Here is a 22074-nt window from a genome sequence, read left to right as displayed (position 1 = left end):
CCTCTATTTCTTGTATCGATGGGAGTCAAGTAAGTGCTTAAGGACGGGGGGGGGGGGCAAGTGGAACTTTTTTTTATCTTAAAGGTTAAATGCAATAAAGTTAAAGAAAAGCTTAGCATTTAGAGCCACTATAAAATGGTCATTTTCTTTGTAAAGCCTTAAATGATAGATGGTAGAATACCTTTGCAGTAACTTATTTAAAAGTGTCAGCTGGAGTTTGGCTTTAATTCAGTAGTCATGTTTATCCTAATCTGCTAGCATATCTAACACTAACCTCTCCCCAGATTGACAATGTTGGCGTTAGTGATGTCCTAAAACTAGAAATGTGTTACTGGGGGATTATGGGGGGATTACGGGGGGAAAAAAAAATAATGCAGCCATAACATCTAAGAACTGGTATACTACAATCCTGTTGTTATTATTATTATTATTATTATTATTATTATTATTATTATTATTATATATTTTATTATTAAAAAGAAAAAAAAAAAAAAAAATATATATATATATATATATATATAGATATATATCTATATCTATATATATATATATATATATATATATCATTTTTTTTTTTTTTTTTTTTTTTATGCTGACATCTGAAAGCTATTGGGGAAGCTTTACACCACAGTATATCACCCCACAGCACTACCTGAAAGTTGCCAGCACTACCTGAAAATTGCTTCTGCTGTTTGATTGTTTTCCACATACAAAGGCTGGCTTATAGAGAACAGAAAAAGTGGACCTGTTGGCTTCCAGTGTCCCATTGTCTAATTCAGTGCTATGGTCACAATTTATAAAAACTGGGGTAGAAGTAAATCTGTGTGACCACAGCAGTAACAATGCATAGAGAAAATACAGCAAGGAATAGTTTTTACCTAAATAGCTTTATTTTTATCACCATTTTTCAGCAATCGGTGTACGCTTCTTTTTTCTTTTTTTTTTTTTTGCTTTTTTACTTAAAGTTGAAGCTCCAGGGAAAGTAAAAAATCTTTTCTTGCATTGAGGTCACCACACTGCAGGGTTTGAATGCTCGTTTAGGTCCAGGGGAACGCAAAAAGAACCTATATTTGATCCTCCACTCTCAAAAGCTCCCTCTTTGGCCATTCAGCACAGCCTCTTCAGCCAGCGCAGGTTGCCTGACAACACCAAGACCAGTGTAGGGTCCCTAGCCTGCAGTCAGGCTTTAGATGTTTCTCTATACTCGCATTAGAGAACAATGGGCCACAGGCAAAACTTTTTTTATTTTTTTTATCTGACTGACACTGTTGTGTTTGTGAAGATGTGCAAGAAGCAGGGACGTGCAGTCTCTGCCTCACCTGCCATAAACATTTTAAAAAAATACATAAAAAAAAAATAGAGCTTCGAGGGTCGTAGCTCGGCAATCTGAGGTCACAGCCTAAGTCCTAACCCACTACTAGTAAAAATGTGGGGCTCCTACGACCTATGGTTCCGGAGATACGGGGCTCCTTGCACAGCCTGTCAGTAGCTACATACAGAGCGTATGTTTAAACGTAAGCTGGCACACTCTGCAGCAGACTGAGAGGATGAGCTCACAGTGCCTCTCCTCACTTCTTGTCAGAGGCACTGAGCTCAATGGACAGCTTGGAGTCTTGGACCAATGGTAAAGTACCATTAGCCCCAGCTGTCCAATAAAAATGCTGCAGTGGAGGCTCTCCTCTCACGGCAGTGTTATAGAAGGGGCATGTGTCTAAAAGACATGCTCCCTTCGAGCCCAGCCCTCTTAACTGCAAGAAAAAGACATGGGTTTATGGGTATAAGATTTACCCACAATCCCATGTTTTTCTCACACAGTTAAGAGGGAGAATGAGAATCTGCTGTTGAAAAGGTACTCTTTTATAATCAAGCTAAATCATATATTATTATGCAATATGTTATAAGATAAATAATAAATTATCTATTTACTGTGAAATTACTGGTTGAAAGTTATAACGTCAAACTTCAGTAATTTGTCCATTAAGCCACCTGCTTGAGTACAGTTTTTTAAATGTATAGTAAATTATCTTAGAAACAATATATAATAATTATTTGTATATTACTTATGATAATTAACCCCTTGCCATCCAGGCCAATTCTGACACTTCTCTCCTACATGTAATAATTATATTTTTTTTGATAGAAAATTACTCAGAACCCCCAAACATTATAGTATATTTTTTTAGCAGACACCCTAGGGAATAAAATGGTTGTTAAAACTTTTACACGGTATTTGCGCAGCAATTTTTCAAACCCCTTTTTTTCGGGAAAAAACTGTTTCATACATAAAAAACAAAAAACAAAAAAAACACTAAATATAACCTTTTTTTTTTTTTTTTTTTTTGTATAATGTGAAAGATGATGTTACGCCAAGTAAATAGATGCCTAACATATCACGCTTTAAATTTGCGCACACTCGTGGATTGGCGCCAAACTTCAATACATAAAAATCTCCATAGGCGACGCTTTAAATTTTTTTACAGATTACATGTTTAGAGTTACAGAGGAAGTCTAGTACTAGAATTATTGCTCTTGCTCTAACGTTCGCGGTGTATGTAACCTGTGTGTATCTGGCTCTGATACTAGCCAGTGCCTCACCAGCCACTGACCTCACCGCACGTCCCTAGCAAGAAGTAGTACTAGTGTGTGCCTTTTGACAGTGGTCTTAAGCACCCCCCCCCCCGCCTAAATATACCTAAAGTAGTTGTAAACCCCATTCATGAAATCTGACCTGGGCACATATATCTACATATATCTGTAGTGTTTACTTATCTCTCTCCAAAGCTCTGAGTCCGGTGTCTTTTTGATCCGTTCCTCTGTTTTCAGCATGATAACTTCTGACAAGCTCTTCGACATGAGATAAAAGCAGCTGGAAATTTGTGTCGGGGAGGAAACTTAGAGATAAGCAGAGAGCTTATCTATTCAGACTGCAGCTCTGCAAGTTTTTTCGTTCCTCTGCCTATGTGGAGGGGGGGGGGGGTGCCTTTGCTCCAATCAGCTCTCTTACAGTTTATGGCCAGACTCCACACCCACTGCTGAATGAGGAAGAAAGATTTGTAACACCATGTGCACCTTCTAAAGAATGTAGAAAGGGAAAGACTGCAGATATACATGTAAAACTTGTGTAGGGAGATTTTGTTTCATCTCTGTGTATCGTCTGAGGGTTTACAACCACTTTTAGGCCTGGTTCACACCTCTGCATTTGTTTAGTGCATTTTTTTAAGTTTTGCATAAACACACTACAGTCCATTTAACATGGTTTCCTATAGATGTAGTTCACATCTATGCATTTTATGGAAAGTTCAGCGATTTTTTTTTTACTGGTCTTTGGTTCCATAGACTTCAATGAATTTAAAAGCATTGTATTGAAAAACGCAAAATGCTCCTGCAATATGCAAACTGCAACTTGCATAGGTGTGAATCAGGCATTAAGGTATAGCAGTAGCACAGTGTATACATTGACTTGCTTCCTTTTGAGGATGAGCTCTGGTCTGTTCGCACAGCCTACGTGCAGAGCCCGCCAGGAAGTCGGCACTGCGCTGCGCTAATCACAGGTGGTGAGACATTTCCCGGGCTCTGCAGCTGCGCATCGGGACAATGTCTCACTGCCTGTGATTAGCGCAGCGCAGTGCCGACTTCCTGGCGGGCTCTGAACGTGGGCTGTGCGAACACACCAGAGCTCATCTTTACTTCCTTTGTTTCTTTGACTTGCTGTGTTTTCTGGCAATCTCCTCCTAATTGGCGTAGGCAGGTTGATTTCTACGTATGATTTAGCATTTGCACAAATTTTTCAGAGATTGCAAGTGGAATAGTACTTAGTGCTGATTATTTGCTCCCTACTCCAGTGCCAGGACACATGTCCATTGACATCCACCTCATGTTCACTCACTTGCCAGGCTTGTTTTATCCAGTATAATATTGATAGGGTGGTTAAAGTAGACATTTGAGAAAATGAAACAGGTGCTTAATTAGGCCACCTCCACATATAATGAGCACGTTGAAGATCTGCAGTGTGTATTGAATGTGTGAGGTAGGAACGCCTGAAATCGCAATGCATTCATTTTACTAAATTACTTCTACAGGAACTATAGTTATAGTTAATGACTTCCTTTTTTTAAAAATGTCTGGAAAGGTAGGTGGCCTCTTTGGGAACAATTATGTAAAGTGTTTTTGCTTACCTTGTCTCAACATGAGACAGACTATGCATGTTTTTACATCAAATATTCCAAACACCATCGAGACGTCACACCCACCTCCACATTCAAGTGCTGGAAATGTCCACATGAGCCATTTCTTCCAAAACAATAAAAAAAAAAAAAAAAAAAAAAAAAAAAGATTAAAAAAAACATTTATTTTGTTTTGATGGATTGTTTCATTTATATCTGTGTCCTAGGGAACACTGCTGTTTGAGGAACCTTCAGATTCTATTCTGCACAGGAAGAAACATCTGCCAGATCTAAGCATTTCTTTGAGGCCTGCAGAGAGGGTGGCAACACCCCCAGAATACACAAATCTATCTCCCACTAAAGATTTAGAAATGTCTCCAAGCAGTCCGACTATGCTCCTGAGAAACATAGAAAAGCAGGTAAACCATCACAATAAAACCAATAAACCTCTATGATGAGGGGTTTTATCCAGCTACATAACTGCACTGCACTGAACCATGAAGGTATTTTGCTTTCAGTGTCTTGTTGAACACTTAAGAGAGTTTTAGTAGGATGCCTTTAATCATGTTAAAATTAACTTGGTAGTTGCTCTGAACCAACTTTTTTTTTTTTAATCTAATGAAAAGGATTGAAGTACTGCTATGTTTAAAGTGCTGGTAAACTCTAGGAATAAGAAAAAATAAATAAACCCCCCCTGCAAGACAGTATTAATGTGCTGGTATGCACTTGCTTAATGGGCACTAAACCCCCTTCCTGCCCAGGTCAATTTTCAGCTTCCACCGCTGTTACTTTTCAGTGACAATTGCGCGGTCATGCAGCACTGTACCCATATGACATTTTTAGCATTTTCTTCACACAAATAGAGCTTCCTTTTGGTGGTGTTTAATCACTACTGGGGTTTTTATTTTTTGCTAAACAAACAAAAAAAGACCGGAATTAAAAAAAAAAAAAAAAAAAAATTTTCATAGCTTGTTAAAAATTTTGCAACCAGGTCATTTTTCTCCTTCATTGATGTGCACTGATAGGCAACACTGATGAGGCGGCACTGACGGGCACTGGTAGGTGGCACTGCTGATGAGGCACTGATTGGCAGCATTGATAGGTGGCACTGGTGGGCACTGATTATCAATGCTGATGTGCACTGGTAGGTGGCACTGGTAGGTACTGCTTAGCAGCAGTGGGTCTAGAGTGTGCAGGACCGATGTCCCGTTTACTCCAGACAGTAACCAGCTTTTTTTTTTCTCCTCACCGATTACCGTCTCTGTTTACATCACATGATCAGCTGTCCTTGGCTGACAGCTGATTGCGTGGTAAGGGGATGGGTTGGACCCTTACTCTGATCTGTGATCAGCTGAGTCTCATTGACTCGCTGATCACAGAGCGAGTCGCACATGCCCCGCAGGGTGCGCGCAGGCAACTCCTGCACGGGAGGACCTACATGGACGCTCTCCTGTTTTGCTTGCATCTATCTAGCAAGGTTACTCTGTGGTATAAACAAGGAAGCTGAGACTTCTGCAGTGTGTAAATGTGCTCTTACTATACAAAGATGCTGTACATACAAAACTATTACAATATTAGGAATACAATACAAGACTGACAGATATCTATAACAAGAAAAATGCTTAGCAAATGAAAAGCCTATGGTCTATAGTAGTACAAATACACTTAAAAGTTACTTATCTTCTGTTACTGTATGTTCGTGATCTCCATTGGCAACGATTCTTCTGGAGGATCAGGCACCTTTCTTCTATCATTAGTGGCTTCCGATCTTAAAGCATGATGATGTGTGTTCCTAGCTTATGCCTGAATTCCCCATTTATGTGTCAGGCTGTTTACCATAGTTACCAAGCAATAGAAAACATACCTGTTTACTGTAGCTGTAGAAACACTGGACTGTTGAAAACTGTCAATTGAATCCAACAATGGTATCTACGTACCCATTGTCTACTCAAGCCAAAACCTGACAGTAATCTAACAGTCATTCTTTCAGTTTGAGAGCTGATAGAATCTCAAACAAGTAATGTCTTACTTGTTTCCTGTAGCTATAGAGACAATAGCCTGTTGAAAACTGTCAATTGAATACAACAATGGTCTCTACGTGCCCATTGTATGAAACAGCATTTGTTTGAGAAATCTACTCAAGCCAAAAAACTGACAGTAATCTGACCAACTCACTATTGTGTAATGTTATGTCCCATGTATCTTTTGTCTGATTAATATAAAAAAAATCATATTGTAACAAACGCAACACACCTCCCAGCAATTTAGGCCTGCGCTGTAGCTGTCTTTCGGCTATAGCGTGAGCAGGAAGAGGTTGATTTGGTTAAACTGTTTTTGGACTAATTCATAACCTGTTGGTAAAGATTGCTGCCAGAGCAATATTTTTTCTGGAGACATATGTGATCAGGTGTGCCATCTGCTTATCTGCCATCTGTTAATTGTAGCTGACCATGTCCTGTTGTGTGAGAGCTAACAATGATCCTCTCCAGCCCAGATTGGCAGCTGATTATAGAAATTGAGGAAATGAAGAAGAGAGAGGAAGCTAATTGCACTCTGGGGGAAAAAGAACAGGCAAAGAGGTAGCTCATCCTGGTCTGCAGTTAAATAGGGGGCAGCATAAACAAAGTTTTCCCAGTACATTTACCAGCTAGCCTGCAAAAAAAAATAAAGCACTGTCTATCAATTTGCATATAAAACAGAGGTTTAAGTTGCACACATTTGCAAATATATGTGGAAACTGTCTCATCAAGGCCCTTCTGTAATGTGTGGTCCAAACTCTTAAAAGTACACATGTGTAAGGCTTGGCATTAAGGTGACTTGGGAGCCAGAAATGTCAGAGGGGCAGCCAGAGAACCACCAGCCTTGACCACTGGCTGGGGATGAAGCGTGCTGATGATAGAGAAAGCTGCTGTCACTGCAGCTGTTCAACCCAGGACTGGAATTCCCAGCATCACTGTAGACACATGCATTGTAGACACGGGATGCATTTTAACTTCGGTTGGGTTCCTCCATCAGAGGCTGTAATTTGTCTGGGCTTGACCAGCTCATTCATTCACATATTTATTCCCAGTCCTAACTCTTATATTTAAAAGTCTCTATGTTAAAGCATATATAGCAATGGATAAAGTAAAGTGATTGTAAAGTCTCGTTTTAATTTTTTTTAATTAACAAAGATGTTATACTTGCCTATATTTTTGCATAGAGCAGCCCGGATCCTCCTCTTCTCGAATCCCTCTTTGCTGCTCCTGGTCCCTCCCTCCTATTGAATGCCCTCAGCAGCTTCCTATGGGGGCACTGGAGCTGAGTCACAGCTCTGTGTGTCCATTCAGACACAGAGCTCTGACCCGGCTCCACCCCCTCTCTCCCCTGATTGACTGACTGACTTTGATTGACAGCCGTCGGAGCCAGTGGCACTGCTGCTGTGTCACAGCCAATCAGGAGTGTCCCGGATGGCTTAGACATTTGTGGACATTGCTGGAGAGAGATGGAGCTCAGGTAAGTAATTAAGGGGGCTGGGGAGGCTGCTACACACAAAAGGATTTTTATTGTAATGCATAGAATAAAACCCTTCTGCCTTTACAACTCCTTTAAGGGCAGCTTTGCGTGGAGGCAGCCCATTACCCTTTAAGTGCGCAGGGAGTATTAGTAATCCAAGCAAGAGTACAATGACAGCTGAAGTAGTCTCCAATGTGTCCCCATGCCAGTTCCAGTAATCAAGCTATACAAAAATGGCAACATCCCAATTGATAACTAATTTTTATGCATAGCGCAAATAAATGTTTTCCCAGCATACTTACCAGTTAACCTCCCTGGCGGTATGATTATTTCAGATTGTTGATGCTGAAAGTGGTACAATTATTTTACATGAAAATTTGGCATTTTATATTATAGGCCTGTAATTCTTAAGAATTACTCACTTAAATCTGTTCAAACGAGAGTCTAGTAGACATCCCGGGTATGATAAAGTTTGAAACACGATATCATAAACTATAATATAATAGATAACTATAAATAATTATCACAAATAATAATATAATAATAATAAAAATTATTCAATGTAATCAAATCAAAACACTGAAATTTGCTCAGTTGCAGAATTGTCACTGTCATTACTTTCAGTGTTTGATGACGGATCTCCCCACAAATCACTATAGCTCAATTCTGCAAGTGATTCTAATTTATTATCGCTGTTTTCTAGCTGGTCTAAAACCACTTTTGATGTAAAGGGACGGTTTTGGTTGCTATGGACAATCTCCAGTTTCCAGGCAGAAAGAACAGTATTTATAAAATAAAACTGAATGCAGGGCACTGGACAAACCACTAGGAACAAAAGGGATGTGAAATACATTGATACAGTAATGTAATCTGTGGGAATACAGTGTACTGTATATGTATTGTGTTTTTTACTTTTTGAATTTGGCGCCGTTCTCCGTCCCTGTGCGTCGCAATGCTCTCAGGGAACGGAGCTCGGCTCTGTGATAGATCGAGCAGAGGACAGCTCGCACACAGAGCGGGGAGGACATCGCAGGATCCTGGGGACAAGGTAAGTTTGCTGTACCTGTATCCTGCGATGCAATCCCGAGTGTGGCTCGGGGTTACTGCTTTTGGTGCTGAAAATCCACCCCGAGCCACACTCGAGAATACCGTCAGGGAGATTAACCTTCAAAAAAACAAAAAACATTGTTCAACAGTTTGCATTAAAAACATTTTTTGGTTACACATGTTTGCAGATATATGTGAAAAACACAATGCCTCATTAGGGTCTCTCTGTAAATAGGAGGTAGGTCTAGACCGGATTATAGCCCAGGGATGGAGCAGGCATTGTGGTAGTGATCCCAGCAGAAAGGTGAGGGGGGAGAAATAGTTTCCACTTAATATATACACGTGCATCTCAGAAAATGTAAATATCATCAAAAAGTTAATTAATTTCAGTAATTCAATTCAAAAAGTTAAACTCATATATTTTATATAGATGTGTTACACACAGAGTGAAATATTTCAAGCATTTCTTTCTTTTATTTTTGATGATTATGGCTTACAGCTAGTGAAAACCCAAACTTCAGTATCTCAGAAAATTAGAATATTACATAAGTCCAATAAATAAAAAAGGATTTTTAGTAAAGAAATGTTGGTTTACTGAAAAGTATGTCCATGTACAGTATAGTATGCACTCAAAACTTGGTTGGGGCTCCTTTTGCATGAATTACTGCATCAATGTGGCGTGGCATGGAGTCAATCAGCCTTTGGCATTGCTGAGGTGTTATGGAAGCCCAGGTTTCCTTGATAGTGGCCTTCAGCTTGTCTGCATTGCTGGGTCTGGTGTCTCTCATCTTCCTCTTGACAATACCTCACAGGTTCTCTATGGGGGTTAGGTCAGGCGAGTTTGCTGTCAATCAAGCACAGTGATATCCTGATTATTAAACCAGGTATTGGTACTTTTGGCAGTGTGGGCGGGTGCCCAGTCCTGCTAAAAAAAAAGGAAATCAGCATCTCCAAAATGCTGGTCAGCAGAGGGAAGCAAGAGGGCTGCGTTGACTTTTGGCCTTTTATAAAACACAGTTGACTAACACCAACAGATGACATGGCTCCCCAAATCATCACAGACTGTGGAAGCTTCACACTGGACCTCATGCAGCTTGGAATCTGTGCCTCTCCACTCTTCCTCCAGACTCTGGAACCTTGATTTCCAAATGAAATGCAACATTTTTCCATAGTCCGTGATACCTTTGGGGAGTCATTTCATCTGCTGGTGTTGGTCCATTGTGTTTTATCAAGTCCAAAGTCAGCCCAACCCTCTACCAGGAAATTTTAGAGCACGTCATGCTTCCCTCTGCTGATTAACTTTATGGATATGCCGATTTCATTTTTCAGCAGGACTTGGCACCTGCCCACACTGCCAAAAGTACCAATACCTGGTTTATATATCATGGTATCACTGTGCTTGATTAAACAGCAAACTTGCCTGACCTAAATCTCACAGAGAATCTGTGGGGTATTGTCAAGAGAAAAAATGAGACCTCAGATCCAACAATGCAGATGAGCTGAAAACCACTATCAATGAAACCTAGGCTTCCATAACACCTCAGCAGTGCCATAGGCTGATTACCTCCATGCCACACCACATTAATGCAGTAATTCAAGCAAAAGGAGCCCCTGACCAAGTATTGAGTGCATACTATACTGTACATGGACATACTTTTTACTATGCCAACATTTCTGTATTTAAAATCCTGAAATAAATGAACTTTTTGATTGATATTCTATTTTTTATGAGATGCACCTGTAGTTTTTGGGGTTTGATTTTGATATGACACAACATACTATAAAATGGACAGCGTAAAGTAAAGAAGTGTTATAACTCCTGCCAGGATTTTTTTTGTCATCTGTGTTTCATTGGGGAGATTTCCCTTCACTTCCTGTCACAAAACAGGAAGTGAGAATAAATCTCTCCAAAGTGAGGGAATCCTGGTGTCACCAAGTAGAACTAGTGTCCCCACTAGAAGATTTCTCCTCTATTGCTGTTCTGATGTCAACCCAAAATTTGGGATGTTTTTAATTCCACTTTTGATGATCACATTAAACAGGACAAATAGGGAGAGCACAGAACACAATAAAAACTAACAGGTATTCTCTCCCTTGCATACGTCTGGAGGAACTGTTGGCGCAACATCATGATACATTTTTTACATACATATTTACCTGGTGTATCTGGTATTCTTTTCTGACTCTCCTTGGTTCCAAACTCTCCTCCGTTCTCCTGAATTGGGGACCTTTCAGCACAAGATTCGAGCTAGGCCTTTCCCATCCACATACGCATCCCTTCTCTCCCTCCCCTCCTTTTTTTCTTCTCCAGTCTTTTTTCATCTTCTCCCTCTTCTTCTACCTTGCCCTTCTCCATCAGCGAGCCCATCCTTTTAGTCCATTTCATTTCCCCTTTAAATTCTGAAATCATACATGGGTATTCACCCACAACCCTCTTTTTGGGAAGGACCACATCATTATGTTCTTAGGTTTGTCACCACGCTCCAAGACTCAGGTGGAGACCCCTGTGACACATCCAGTATATGACCCTAGACCTCAAGCCCTAACATGCTTACCTGCCACGGGTCCCTCACAGATGTGTCAGATATACTTTAATACTCATGTAATTTCAGGATTTTTCATCCTTCTGTCTTTTTCCAACATTGAGCAAATTCACCACTTTTTTTTTTTCAAACTAGGAATGTTATCTGGTATTATGACAATATGAAGTTTTCTTTGCGTCTGTATTATATATTTGAAAATTAATAAAGTCTTATTCTATAAGGCAGGTGTTCTAATCCCTCTCCATTTTGTCCAAAACTAGGAAAAAAAAAGTTTTGCCTTTAGTTACACTTTAACCGCTTCAGTACTGGACACTTTCACCCCCTTCCTGCCCAGGCCAATTTTTTGTTTCAGCGCTGTCACGCTATACCCAAATTAAATTTGTATCATTTTCTTCCCACAAATAGAGCTTTGTTTTAATAGTATTTAATCCCTGCTGGGTTTTTTTATTTTTTGCAAAAGAAAATGAAAACAAAGACTGAAAATTTTGAAAAAAAAAAGTTTTTGCCAGTACATTTTGAAAGTAAGTAATTCATCTCCTTCACTGATGTGCACTGATGAGGCAGCACTGAAGGGTCCTGGTTAGGTGGCACTCATATGCCACACTGATAGGTGGCACGGATAGGCAGCACTGATGGGCACTGCTGGGGCTACATTGATAATCGGGGCACTGATCAGTGCCCTGACTACCTGTACAGTCTCTGCTGCGAGGAGATGCAGCTGATTGGCTCTCCTCACCTCACACTCTGTCAGTGTAAGGCAAAGAGAGCAGAAAATGGAACTTCCGTGTTTACATGTGATAGCCTGTGATTAGACACACAGCCAAACACATGGTTAAAGAACCGCGTCATCGGCTTTTTACCCAGATCGGGGTCGCGCCGTGTCCTAGGAACATGCGAGAGCGGTGACACTGGGGCAACAACATATGACGTCATAGTTAAGGGATTTAGGCTTGCTACCTTTCTGCCTTTTCTCCATTTACATATGCTTGAGAAATTACTTTTTCCCCCAGGTAAGCCCTTCACGTTATGGACTTCCCTCTCCCTGGACTCAAGGATTAAGAGTGTTCCTCTTAAGCCTCCAATTGTAAACGTATGACTTTTAACATCTTGTTTCTCTAATCTTTTCCTAAGGGTGAATTCCATTTAGAGTGTGTTTTCACTTTTGCAGCCAAATCGGCATAACACCTACTTGCATGTTCTCATTTAAATAGCATAACTAAAATAGTGGTGCTTACATTTTACTTGCTCATTTCTGAAAACTCCAAAAGTTTTTGTGACAGACCCAACCAGGACAGGGGCTTTTGGAAGGTAGCCTCTTGCCTACTGACTATGGTCCCTGGCATTTGAGGGAGCTACAAGCATTTACAAAGATGTCCTGTCATATAATGCAAGAGGACATTATTACATTTAACAGTCGAGGAAACCATGATAGTCTCTGCCAACTTGAAACTCAGCGAGCAGATGTATGTGAAAAGGAAGCTGATTAATGTGATTTCGACAGCGCTGGGTCTTCTTGAATACTGGTGGCGGACAGTCTGAGCTGGGCTGCGGTCTCCTGCTATGATTGTGATTAATATTGTCACCACTTTTCCTTGTTATTGAGCCATTGTGGGATTTTGTGTTTATGTTTATAATAATGTGTAATGTTCTTTGTGTATCCAGGGCTGTGGGCTGGGTGCCGAACAGTCTGGGCATCTCGGCATGTTTAAGTAACTCGTTTTTTAATTTAGTTCATATTAATTAGATCATTGTCAGCTATTAGCGCAGTTTTTTATCTTTTATTGTTTTTTGTGTATATCTCACAATTTAGCTGCTGCTGGTAGGGATTTGGTAGCGCTGTATTTTTTCTATTTCCATTGTCAGCTATTAGTTGCTATATGTGGATTAGCATTATATGTATGTTGGTGGTTCCTTACCTATGTTACTTAAATTCATGTTTACAGTTTGTATTATTAGGGTAATGTGATCAGGCCCTACCTGATCTATATATTCTGTGTGAATTTACAATAAAGAGTTTGAGTTCCAGTATGCACCTAAGCTAGTGTCGTCTAGTATCTTGGGTGCAATATTCAGCTATAATACTTGGTTCCTGGGTCCAGACTAGAGGAAGCTGTATACTGACGGAAGCACCCAAGCTGGGTGCTAGACTGTTCCATCACAGTTTTCCTCTGCTATGCAGTGTAAGTGATACTAAACACACACACTATTCCATTTACATTGTCCCTTCTATTTCTGTATGTGGCTGATGGCACTGTAAATATTTTTATTTAAAAAAAAAAAAAAAAATCTTAGTACCATTTTTCCTAATTGATATACAGCTGTCACACGACCCAGCTCTTTCCCAGCCGGTCTGCAGGGAAACATAAGCAGGAGAAGCTTCTAGTCCTCTGCTGCTGGTCACGTAATTAAAAAAAAAACCAGCCTTTGGAATACAGAGTAAAAATAAATTATCAATAAACTGTTTTAAATTGTTAATACAGATTTGATTTCCAATATATATTTGTATATTTTTTGGCAATAACATGGTGTGGGTGGATTTCTTGCAGTCTACCCAAAGAAACATCTAAAAGGTAAAATATTTGTAATTATTTCTAGGTACACCATACTGTGTGAATGGGAACACATAACAGCAAGGTTTTCTGACTGCAAAGGTGGAAATACTCTTTACCCTTTGCCTGTTAACTAGTTGGCCTTTTTGTTTGGACAAACCGTATTTACCAACCTTCCTTTGCCATTTCTATTAAAGCCTGTTGCTCTGAACTGGTGAATTTTTTTGTTTTGTCATACTTTTTTCTGTCTGGACTTCCTTTCCCTACATTCATGAATTAGGTATATGAAGCTTTCACCCTACTGCAGTATACCATCATGGAATCAAAAAAGCAGTGGGATATCGCTAATTAATAACTTCCAAGGGCATCATCCCCTACTCTGAACAAATTCAAAGTGAGTCTGTCCTCAAAGATCAGGGACACACTGAGTTTCCACTCTTTAACAGTAACAAACAGAGTTAAAAATCGCACGGGACTTTAAATTTGCCACTCAGAGTCCAAAAACCACAGTTCTAATTCATAAAAGCATTCTTTATTACAATTTTTTTTTTTTATAAAAGTCAGCAGACAATCACACAATTGAACATATAAAATGTTATGTCATATGTGGTAATCACATAGATGTGGATGAGTCCCAATGACATCATTTTTATGATAATTGGTCTATGTGTTTTGCAGGACACCCCACTTTATCAGGACCGTGTATTATCAGATTTATTAAAGTTGTCCAATAAATTACACAGATATATACTATAAAGACAAAAAGGAACATGGAAAAAATTACAACCATTAATACATAAAGACATAAACCAAATAAAGCCATAACAATCACATAAAACTACTGTCCTCATAAAAAAAAAAAAAAAAAAAAACACAAATCATCCCTTACTCCTATGTAATGTGGGAATTTTGTAGGACATGAATTGAATTTGTACCAAATGCTTCATGCGGCATCCTGACTCCAAGTGTGCCAAGGTAGGGTTCTGAAAATGCAGGGCCATCATTGGCATCCACATCAAGTTACCACCTAGGTCACGAGATGGGACTGAAAGGGGAACTGTGCATGATGAAGAAGACACGGGTCTGAGTGCTCCCTCTGGACCACTGGAAGGGTGCCAACAGGTCGAGGGAGAAAGAGAAAACAAAATAAAAAACACAGTAAAATGGAAAAAAACAAAAATAATAAATACATTGAGACAAAGCAAAACAACATGAAACAGTAGTACAACCAAAAAAACAAAAGCAAAAAAAAACAACCCAAAACTGCAGTATAAATCCTATTTTGTTGACCACCTTAGCTGTTGGTTTAAGTGTTTTTTTTTTCTCCTGTTTGTTGCTTTACCTGTTTTCTGAATGGTTGATGATTGGTTGTGCTCCACATTATTAGATGATGTCCATCATCCTTTCAGGTAGCAGTTTCCTCCTTAGTGGCACTTACCTGTGTTTTTTCTGGTTATGGTAATTTCCATATTTGCTTTCTCACTTTTTTTTTCTAGCAGGCATTGATTCCTTTATATTTCCTTGTGGTAAGATTTCCACATCCTTGTCTGAATTCCTTCTTCACTAGACAATAAAAATATGTTTTTACTTAATGTAAAATCTTTGTCTTGAAGTCCATTGAGGATACAGGTCCCATCCCTCTACGTTATGGCCTTGTGTACTGCTAAACTGCAAAACCAAAACGTAATGGCTGGAAGCAGGATTATGCAGGGGCTGGCATGACGTTTTTTGTTTTTTTTTTTTTGGTAGTGTTCACATCTCCTGAAGGGGCAGAATAACCCAAATGTCCTGTGTCCCTCATTAGATTTCAGGAAAAATATTTGGAAAAATATTTTACAGCAAGTAGAAAATATTTATTTTAGAGAGAGTTTAGGGTGGAGGTGGGTGTGAACAGGTGCTTGCATCATGAGTCTATATTATAGACAGAGGCGGTAGCTGAGCAATAGAGGGTGCGGACTGTATGTAAAATACTATAGACAACGGGTTAGGACTTTTTAGAAGCAATTGCAGTTCCAATGCAGTCAGATTGAAAAAAGACACAAGTCCATCTAGCTCAACCAAAAAAAAAAAAATACAATCCTATATCCACAGTTGATCTAGAGGAAGGCAAAAAAAAAACAGCAAAGCATGCTCCAATTTGCTATTGCAGGGGAAAAAATTCCTTCCTGATTCCCCGAGAGGCTATCGGATTTTCCCTGGATTAACGTTACCTATAAATGTTAGTACCCAGTTATATTCTGTACATTTAGGAAACAATCTAGGACTTTTTTAAAGCAATCTACTGAGCTTGCCAGAACCACCTCTGGAGGGAGTCTATTCCACATTTTCACAGCTCTTACTGTGAAGAAACATTTCCGTATTTGGAGATTAAATCTTTTTTCCTTTAGATGTAAAGAGTGCCCCCTTGTCCTCTGTGATGACCTTAAAGTGAATAACTGAAACACCAAGTTCACTATATGGACCACTTATGTATTTGTACATGTTGATCATATCCCCCCTTAATCTCCTCTTCTCAAGAGGGAATAGCTTCAGTTGCTTTAATTGTTCCTCATAGCTGAGCTTCTGCATGCCTCATCAGTTTGGTCGCGCTTCTCTGCACCAGTTCCCCTGATATCCTTTTTGAGAGCTGGAGCCCAAAACTGAACTGCATATTCCAGATGAGGTCTTACTAATGATTTGTACAGGGGCAAAATGATATATTTCTCTCTGGAGTCCATACCTCTCTTAATACAAGAAAGGGCTTTGCTCACATTGGAAACTGCAGCTTGGCATTACATGTTATTATTTTGCTTATGATCTACCAAAACCCCCAGATCCTTCTCCACCATTAATTCCCCCAGTTGTGCCCCCCTAGTATGTATGATGGATTCATATTCTTAGCCCCCAAGTGCCTAATTTTACATTTATCAACATTAAACCTCATTTGCCACTTATTTGCCCAATTAGACAGTGCATTGAGGTTGGCTTGTAAATTGGAGACATCCTGTAAAGACATTATTCCACTGCATAGCTTAGTGTCATCTGCAAAGACTGAAATAGTATTTTTAATCCCAGACCCTATATTATTTATAAAGATATTAAAAAGTAAGGGTCCCAGCACTGAACCTTGGGGTACACCACTGATAACCTTAGACCATTCAGAGTAAGAATCATTAACCACTACTCTCTAAATTCTGTCTTTTAGCCAATTTTCTATCCATTTACAAACTGATATTTCCAAGCCTGTAGACTTTACCTTATACATTAGTCGTGTGTGGGGAACTGTGTCAAACACTTTTGCAAAATCCAAGTATACCACGTCCACAGCCACCCCTCTGTCCAAGGTTTTACTTACCTCCTCATAAAAAGAAATCGGGTTTGTTGGACAACTTCTGCCTTTCATGAATCCATGCTGTCTGTTGCTTGAAAAATTTTTTTCCAGCAAGAACTCGTCTGTGAGGTCTTTTATTAAACTCTCCAGTATGTTCCCGACTATAGAAGTTAAGCTAACAGGTCTATAGTTACTTGGCAAAGACTTTGATCCCTTTTTAAATATGGGCACCACATTGGCCCTAGGCCAATCCAGTGGTACCATTCCAGTCATTAATGAGTCCACTGGATTGGCCTTGAAATTACAGAGCTCAATTCTTTTAGGATCCATGGGTGGATGCCATCTGGTCCAGGTGCTTTATCCACCTTTAGACCCCTTTCCCTGGGGCGCTTTGCAGGCACCACAGCACTAAAAATAGTGCCTGCAAAGCGCCCTGGAAGAGCTGCTCCTGTCTCTTCAGTGTGAAAGCCCTCGGGCTTTCCCACTGGAACGGTGCTCTGGCAGGACAGTAAAAAAAGTCCTGCTAGCAGAATCTTTGGAGCGGTGAAGGAGCGGTGTGTATACCGCTCCTGCCCATTGAAATCAATGGGGCAGTGTGGCTATACCGCTGGAAAAGCGTGGTTTTAACCCTTTTTCGTCCGCTAGCGGGGGTTAAAAGCGCCCCGCTAGCGGCCGAATACCCCCGCAAATACGACGGTAAAGTGCCGCTAAAAATAGCGGCACTTTACCGCCGACGCCCCAGTGTGAAAGGGGCCTTATTCTGTCTAAATATTTCTGGACCATATCACTTTTGAGCCATTGCGGATCATTTGGGGCTGTGTCACTACCACCACCATTATGGACATGAGCTTCCCCATGCTCCTTTGTGTACACAGAGCTGAAGAAAGTATTTAACCCCTTCCCGACCAGCCACCACAGTTTGGCTCCCCTGGGCGAACCGTCGTAGGTAAATGTCAGCTCGCCTTTTGACCACTAGGGGGCGCGCAACGCCAGAGCCGATGCACGTGCAAGGCGGTCGCGATAACCACCAGGCACCCGCGATCACTCCACACAGACAGAACGGAGATCTGTCAAGGTAAACAGACAGATCTCCGTGCTGTCAGGGGTGAGGAGAGCGATCTTTTGTGCCAAGTATAAACAATGATTGCTCTCCTCCCCCAGGCAGTTCCATCCCCCCACAGTTAGAATCACTCCCTAGGTAACACAGTTAACCCCTTGATCGCCCCCTAATGTTAACCCCTTCACTGCCAGTGACATTTACACAGTAATCAGTGTATTTTTATAGCACTGATCGCTGTATAAATGCCAATGGTCCCAAAAATGTGTCAAGTGTCTGATCTGTCCGCCATAATGTTGCAGTCCCGATAAAAATCGCTAATCACCGCCATTACTAGTAATAAAAAAAAATAATAATAAAAATGCCATGAATTTTTCCCCTATTTTATAGATGCTATAACTTTTGCGCAAACCAATCACTATATGTTTTTATTGCGCTTTTAATTACCAAAAATATGTAGACGAATACATATCAGCTTAAACTGAGGAAAAAAATACCTTTTTTAAAAATTGTCACTCTTTTTTTTGTTTATAGCGCAAAAAAATAAAAAACGCAGAGATGATCAAATGCCACCAAAAGAAAGCTCTAATTGGGGGAAAAAATACATCAGTTTTGTTTGGGTACAACGTCGCGCGATCGCGCAATTGTCAATAAAGCGACGCAGTGCCATATCGCAAAAAAGGGCCTGGTCATTGAGCAGCCAAATCTTCCAGGGCTGAAGTGGTTAATAAATTTCCCTTCTCTTTGTCCCCAGTCACCCATTCTAGGTTATTTTGTAAAGGTCCTACATGCTCAGACCTGACCTTTTTACTATTAATATATTTGAAGAATTTTTGGGGGTTTGTCCTACTATGCAATCTGTTGTTCGTTTTGAATTTTTGCATCCTTGATTTCCTTTTTACATATTCTGTTATATTCTTTGTATCATTTAAACGATGATAATGTGCCTTCATTTTTATATTCTTTAAAAGCTCTTTTTGTATTATTTATAGCCATTTTAACTTTGGCCACATAGGTTTTATTTTTAGCCTTTTAAACTTATTGCCCATGGGAATATACTTTGCAGTGAGTTTACCCTCCTAGTCTAAGTCCTGAAGAGCAGCCCTCATCCTTGTAAAATTTGCTCTCCTAAAGTTAAGTGTTTTTATCTTTCCTGCATGTGTTTTTTGCTTACAGCTTACATTAAATGAAATCATGTTATGGTCACTGCTACCCAGGTGTTCTTTTATATGAATATTGGTAATAAGCTTTGCGTGGTTTAAGGTTACCAGGTCCAGCAGAGCGTCATTCCTAGTCGGGGCCTCAATAAACTGGACCATAAAATTCTCTTGTAATGGGTTTATAAGTTTTTGCCCTTTAACTGTCCCAGCAGTGCCATTACTCCAGTCAATTTCCGGGTAGGTAAAATCCCCCATTATCACTGTCCCAGCCCTTGCAGTCTGTTCCATCTGCGCATGGTGCTGAGTCTCCACCTCCTCACTAACACTGGGAGGTCTATAACAAACTCCAATGACAACCTTTGTAGTACGCACACCCATGTACAGTTCCACCCATAATGCTTCAGACTCATCACACTCTCCATCAACTAGGTCCTCTTTCACACTCGCTTTGAGATCACTTCTCATATAGAGACAGGCACCACCACCCCTCTGTTTTACCCTATCTTTCGAAAGAGGGCATAGCCAGGAATAATAGTAGTTCAGTCACAAAAAGAATGAAGCCAAGATTCAGCAATACCAATTAGATCATAGTTCTCTCCTCATGCACCAGAGCTTCCAACTCACCTATTTTGCTTTGCAGACTTCTGGCATTGGTGAAGAAACACTTTAATTAATTGTCACATTTTGCAAATGTATGTTGCATTTTTTTTATTTTAGTACAAATAGTACAATTTCCAATGCTTGATTGTAACATAGGAACCTTCATATCATCTGCCATAGCCCTCCCCACATCTTTCCCCATTCCACCAACCAATAAGTGCTGACCCCTGTCTGACCTGTCTGCCCCATTAAAATCTAAATTGACACCCTCCCTCCACAATCCTAGTTTAAATACTCTTCCAGCCTTCCCATAAACCTCTCCCCAGCACAGTAGACCCCTTTTCCATTTAGGTATAAACCATCTTTAGCAAATAGGTTGCACCACAATAAAAAGTCAGCCCAGTGCTCTAAAACCCAAATCCCTCCTCCTTATACCAGGTCTTTAGCCATGCATTCAGCTCTCTAATCTCCGCCTGCTTTCCTGGCAATATTTCAGAGAATAGCACCTTGGAGGTCCTTCCCTTCAACTTGCAACCTAATTCTTTAAATTGTTTCTTAAGAAGCCTCCACCTTCCATATATTCTGTTATTGGTTCCAATGGGGACCAAGACAGCTGGGTCATACCCAGCCCCTCCCAGTAATTTATCAACCCAGTTCACCACATGCTGAATCCTGGCACCAGGAAGACATCAAACCATTCAGTTGAGGCGATCCTTGCAACAAATTATTCTAACAGTTCTTCTGATTATAGAATCCCCTATTGCCACCAACTGCCTAGGCCTACCTGCACTCCCCTCACTACCCCTACTAGATGGGCTGCTCTCCTGGCTGTTAGGGGGAGCAGTGACATCTAGGGCTGCCACCTCCTGAGCTTGATACCCCCACATCTTCACCCAACTTGGCAAATCTGTTAGGGTGCTCAAACCCAGGGCTTGCCTTCCTTTTCTGTGAGCCCCTACCACACCCTCTCAGTGGCAGCTGGTGAAGTTTTAGGAGTGGGGGGCGCCAGACCCCGCCCTTCCTTTTCGACCCCTCCCACTTGGTGAAATTGGGCACGTTTCAGCAAAATAGTGGGCGTGGCTTAAATTGTGTGGCTCTAAGGGGGTGTGGTTAGCGTCTGAGATGAACGAGGGATGGAGGGAGAGAGGGAGGGACAGCAGATCCAGATCCTACAAAACAATAGAAATATGTGTATTCTAGAAAGTTTAACAATCAGCAGATAAAGATTCTCCAAACACCTGGTGTTAGCACATCAATCATCCCGGCACCCTGGTTGTTATGGTGTCAGGAGGATTGAAGTGCATTATTTCTATTATTACATTGTAATATAAAATGAAATCATTTAACTCACCATAATGCAGAATCAGTGGGAGCCCTGAGTGTGTCACTTGCCACCAGATGCCATCAGGTGTCCCCAGCGGAGTCCGTCTTTACATCAGCTGTCCCCAGAGGAGTCCGTCCTTACATCAGGTGCCCCAACAGAGTCCCTACTTACATCAGGTGCCAACAGCAGAGTCCCTCCTTACATCAGGTGCCAACAGCAGAGTCCCTCCTTACATCAGGTGCCAACAGCAGAGTCCCTCCTTACATCAGGTGCCAACAGCAGAGTCCCTCCTTACATCAGGTGCCCCCAGCAGAGTCCCTCCTTACATCAGGTGCCCCCAGCAGAGTCTCTCCTTACATCAGGTGCCCCCAGCAGAGTCCCTCCTTACATCAGGTGCCTCCAGCAGAGTCCCATCTTACATCAGGTGCCCCCAGCAGAGTCCCTCCTTACATCAGGTGCCCCCAGCAGAGTCCCTCCTTACATCAGGTGCCCCCAGCAGAGTCCCTCCTTACATCAGGTGCCCCCAGCAGAGTCCCTCCTTACATCAGGTGCTCCCAGCAGAGTCCCTCCTTACATCAGGTGCCCCCAGCAGAGTCTCTCCTTACATCAGGTGCCCCCAGCAGAGTCCCTCCTTACATCAGGTGCCTCCAGCAGAGTCCCATCTTACATCAGGTGCCCCCAGCAGAGTCCCTCCTTACATCAGGTGCCCCCAGCAGAGTCCCTCCTTACATCAGGTGCCCCCAGCAGAGTCCCTCCTTACATCAGGTGCCCCCAGCAGAGTCCCTCCTTACATCAGGTGCTCCCAGCAGAGTCCCTCCTTACATTA

The 22074-nt window shown here is 41.0% G+C and overlaps 1 protein-coding gene across 2 annotated transcripts in view; it reads left to right on the top strand.

The window, feature by feature from the left end:
* Positions 1 to 22074, top strand: part of KANSL1L (KAT8 regulatory NSL complex subunit 1 like) — a 206986-nt gene that overhangs the window by 55265 nt on the left and 129647 nt on the right. For both annotated transcript variants that reach the window (XR_012244986.1, XM_073633544.1), the window contains exon 4: positions 4391 to 4582. Coding sequence is in view for 1 of the 2 variants with exons in the window: in XM_073633544.1 (XP_073489645.1) it covers positions 4391 to 4582 (192 nt within the window). In the remaining variant the exon portion in view is untranslated. The remainder of the gene's footprint in view (positions 1 to 4390; positions 4583 to 22074) is intronic.

The sequence above is a fragment of the Aquarana catesbeiana genome, linkage group LG06 (assembly GCF_042186555.1).
Source record: "Aquarana catesbeiana isolate 2022-GZ linkage group LG06, ASM4218655v1, whole genome shotgun sequence".
In the NCBI taxonomy this organism is placed as follows: Eukaryota; Metazoa; Chordata; class Amphibia; order Anura; family Ranidae; genus Aquarana; species Aquarana catesbeiana.
The sequence above is the reverse complement of the archived record's forward strand: the minus strand, read 5'-3'. Positions and strand labels throughout refer to the sequence as shown.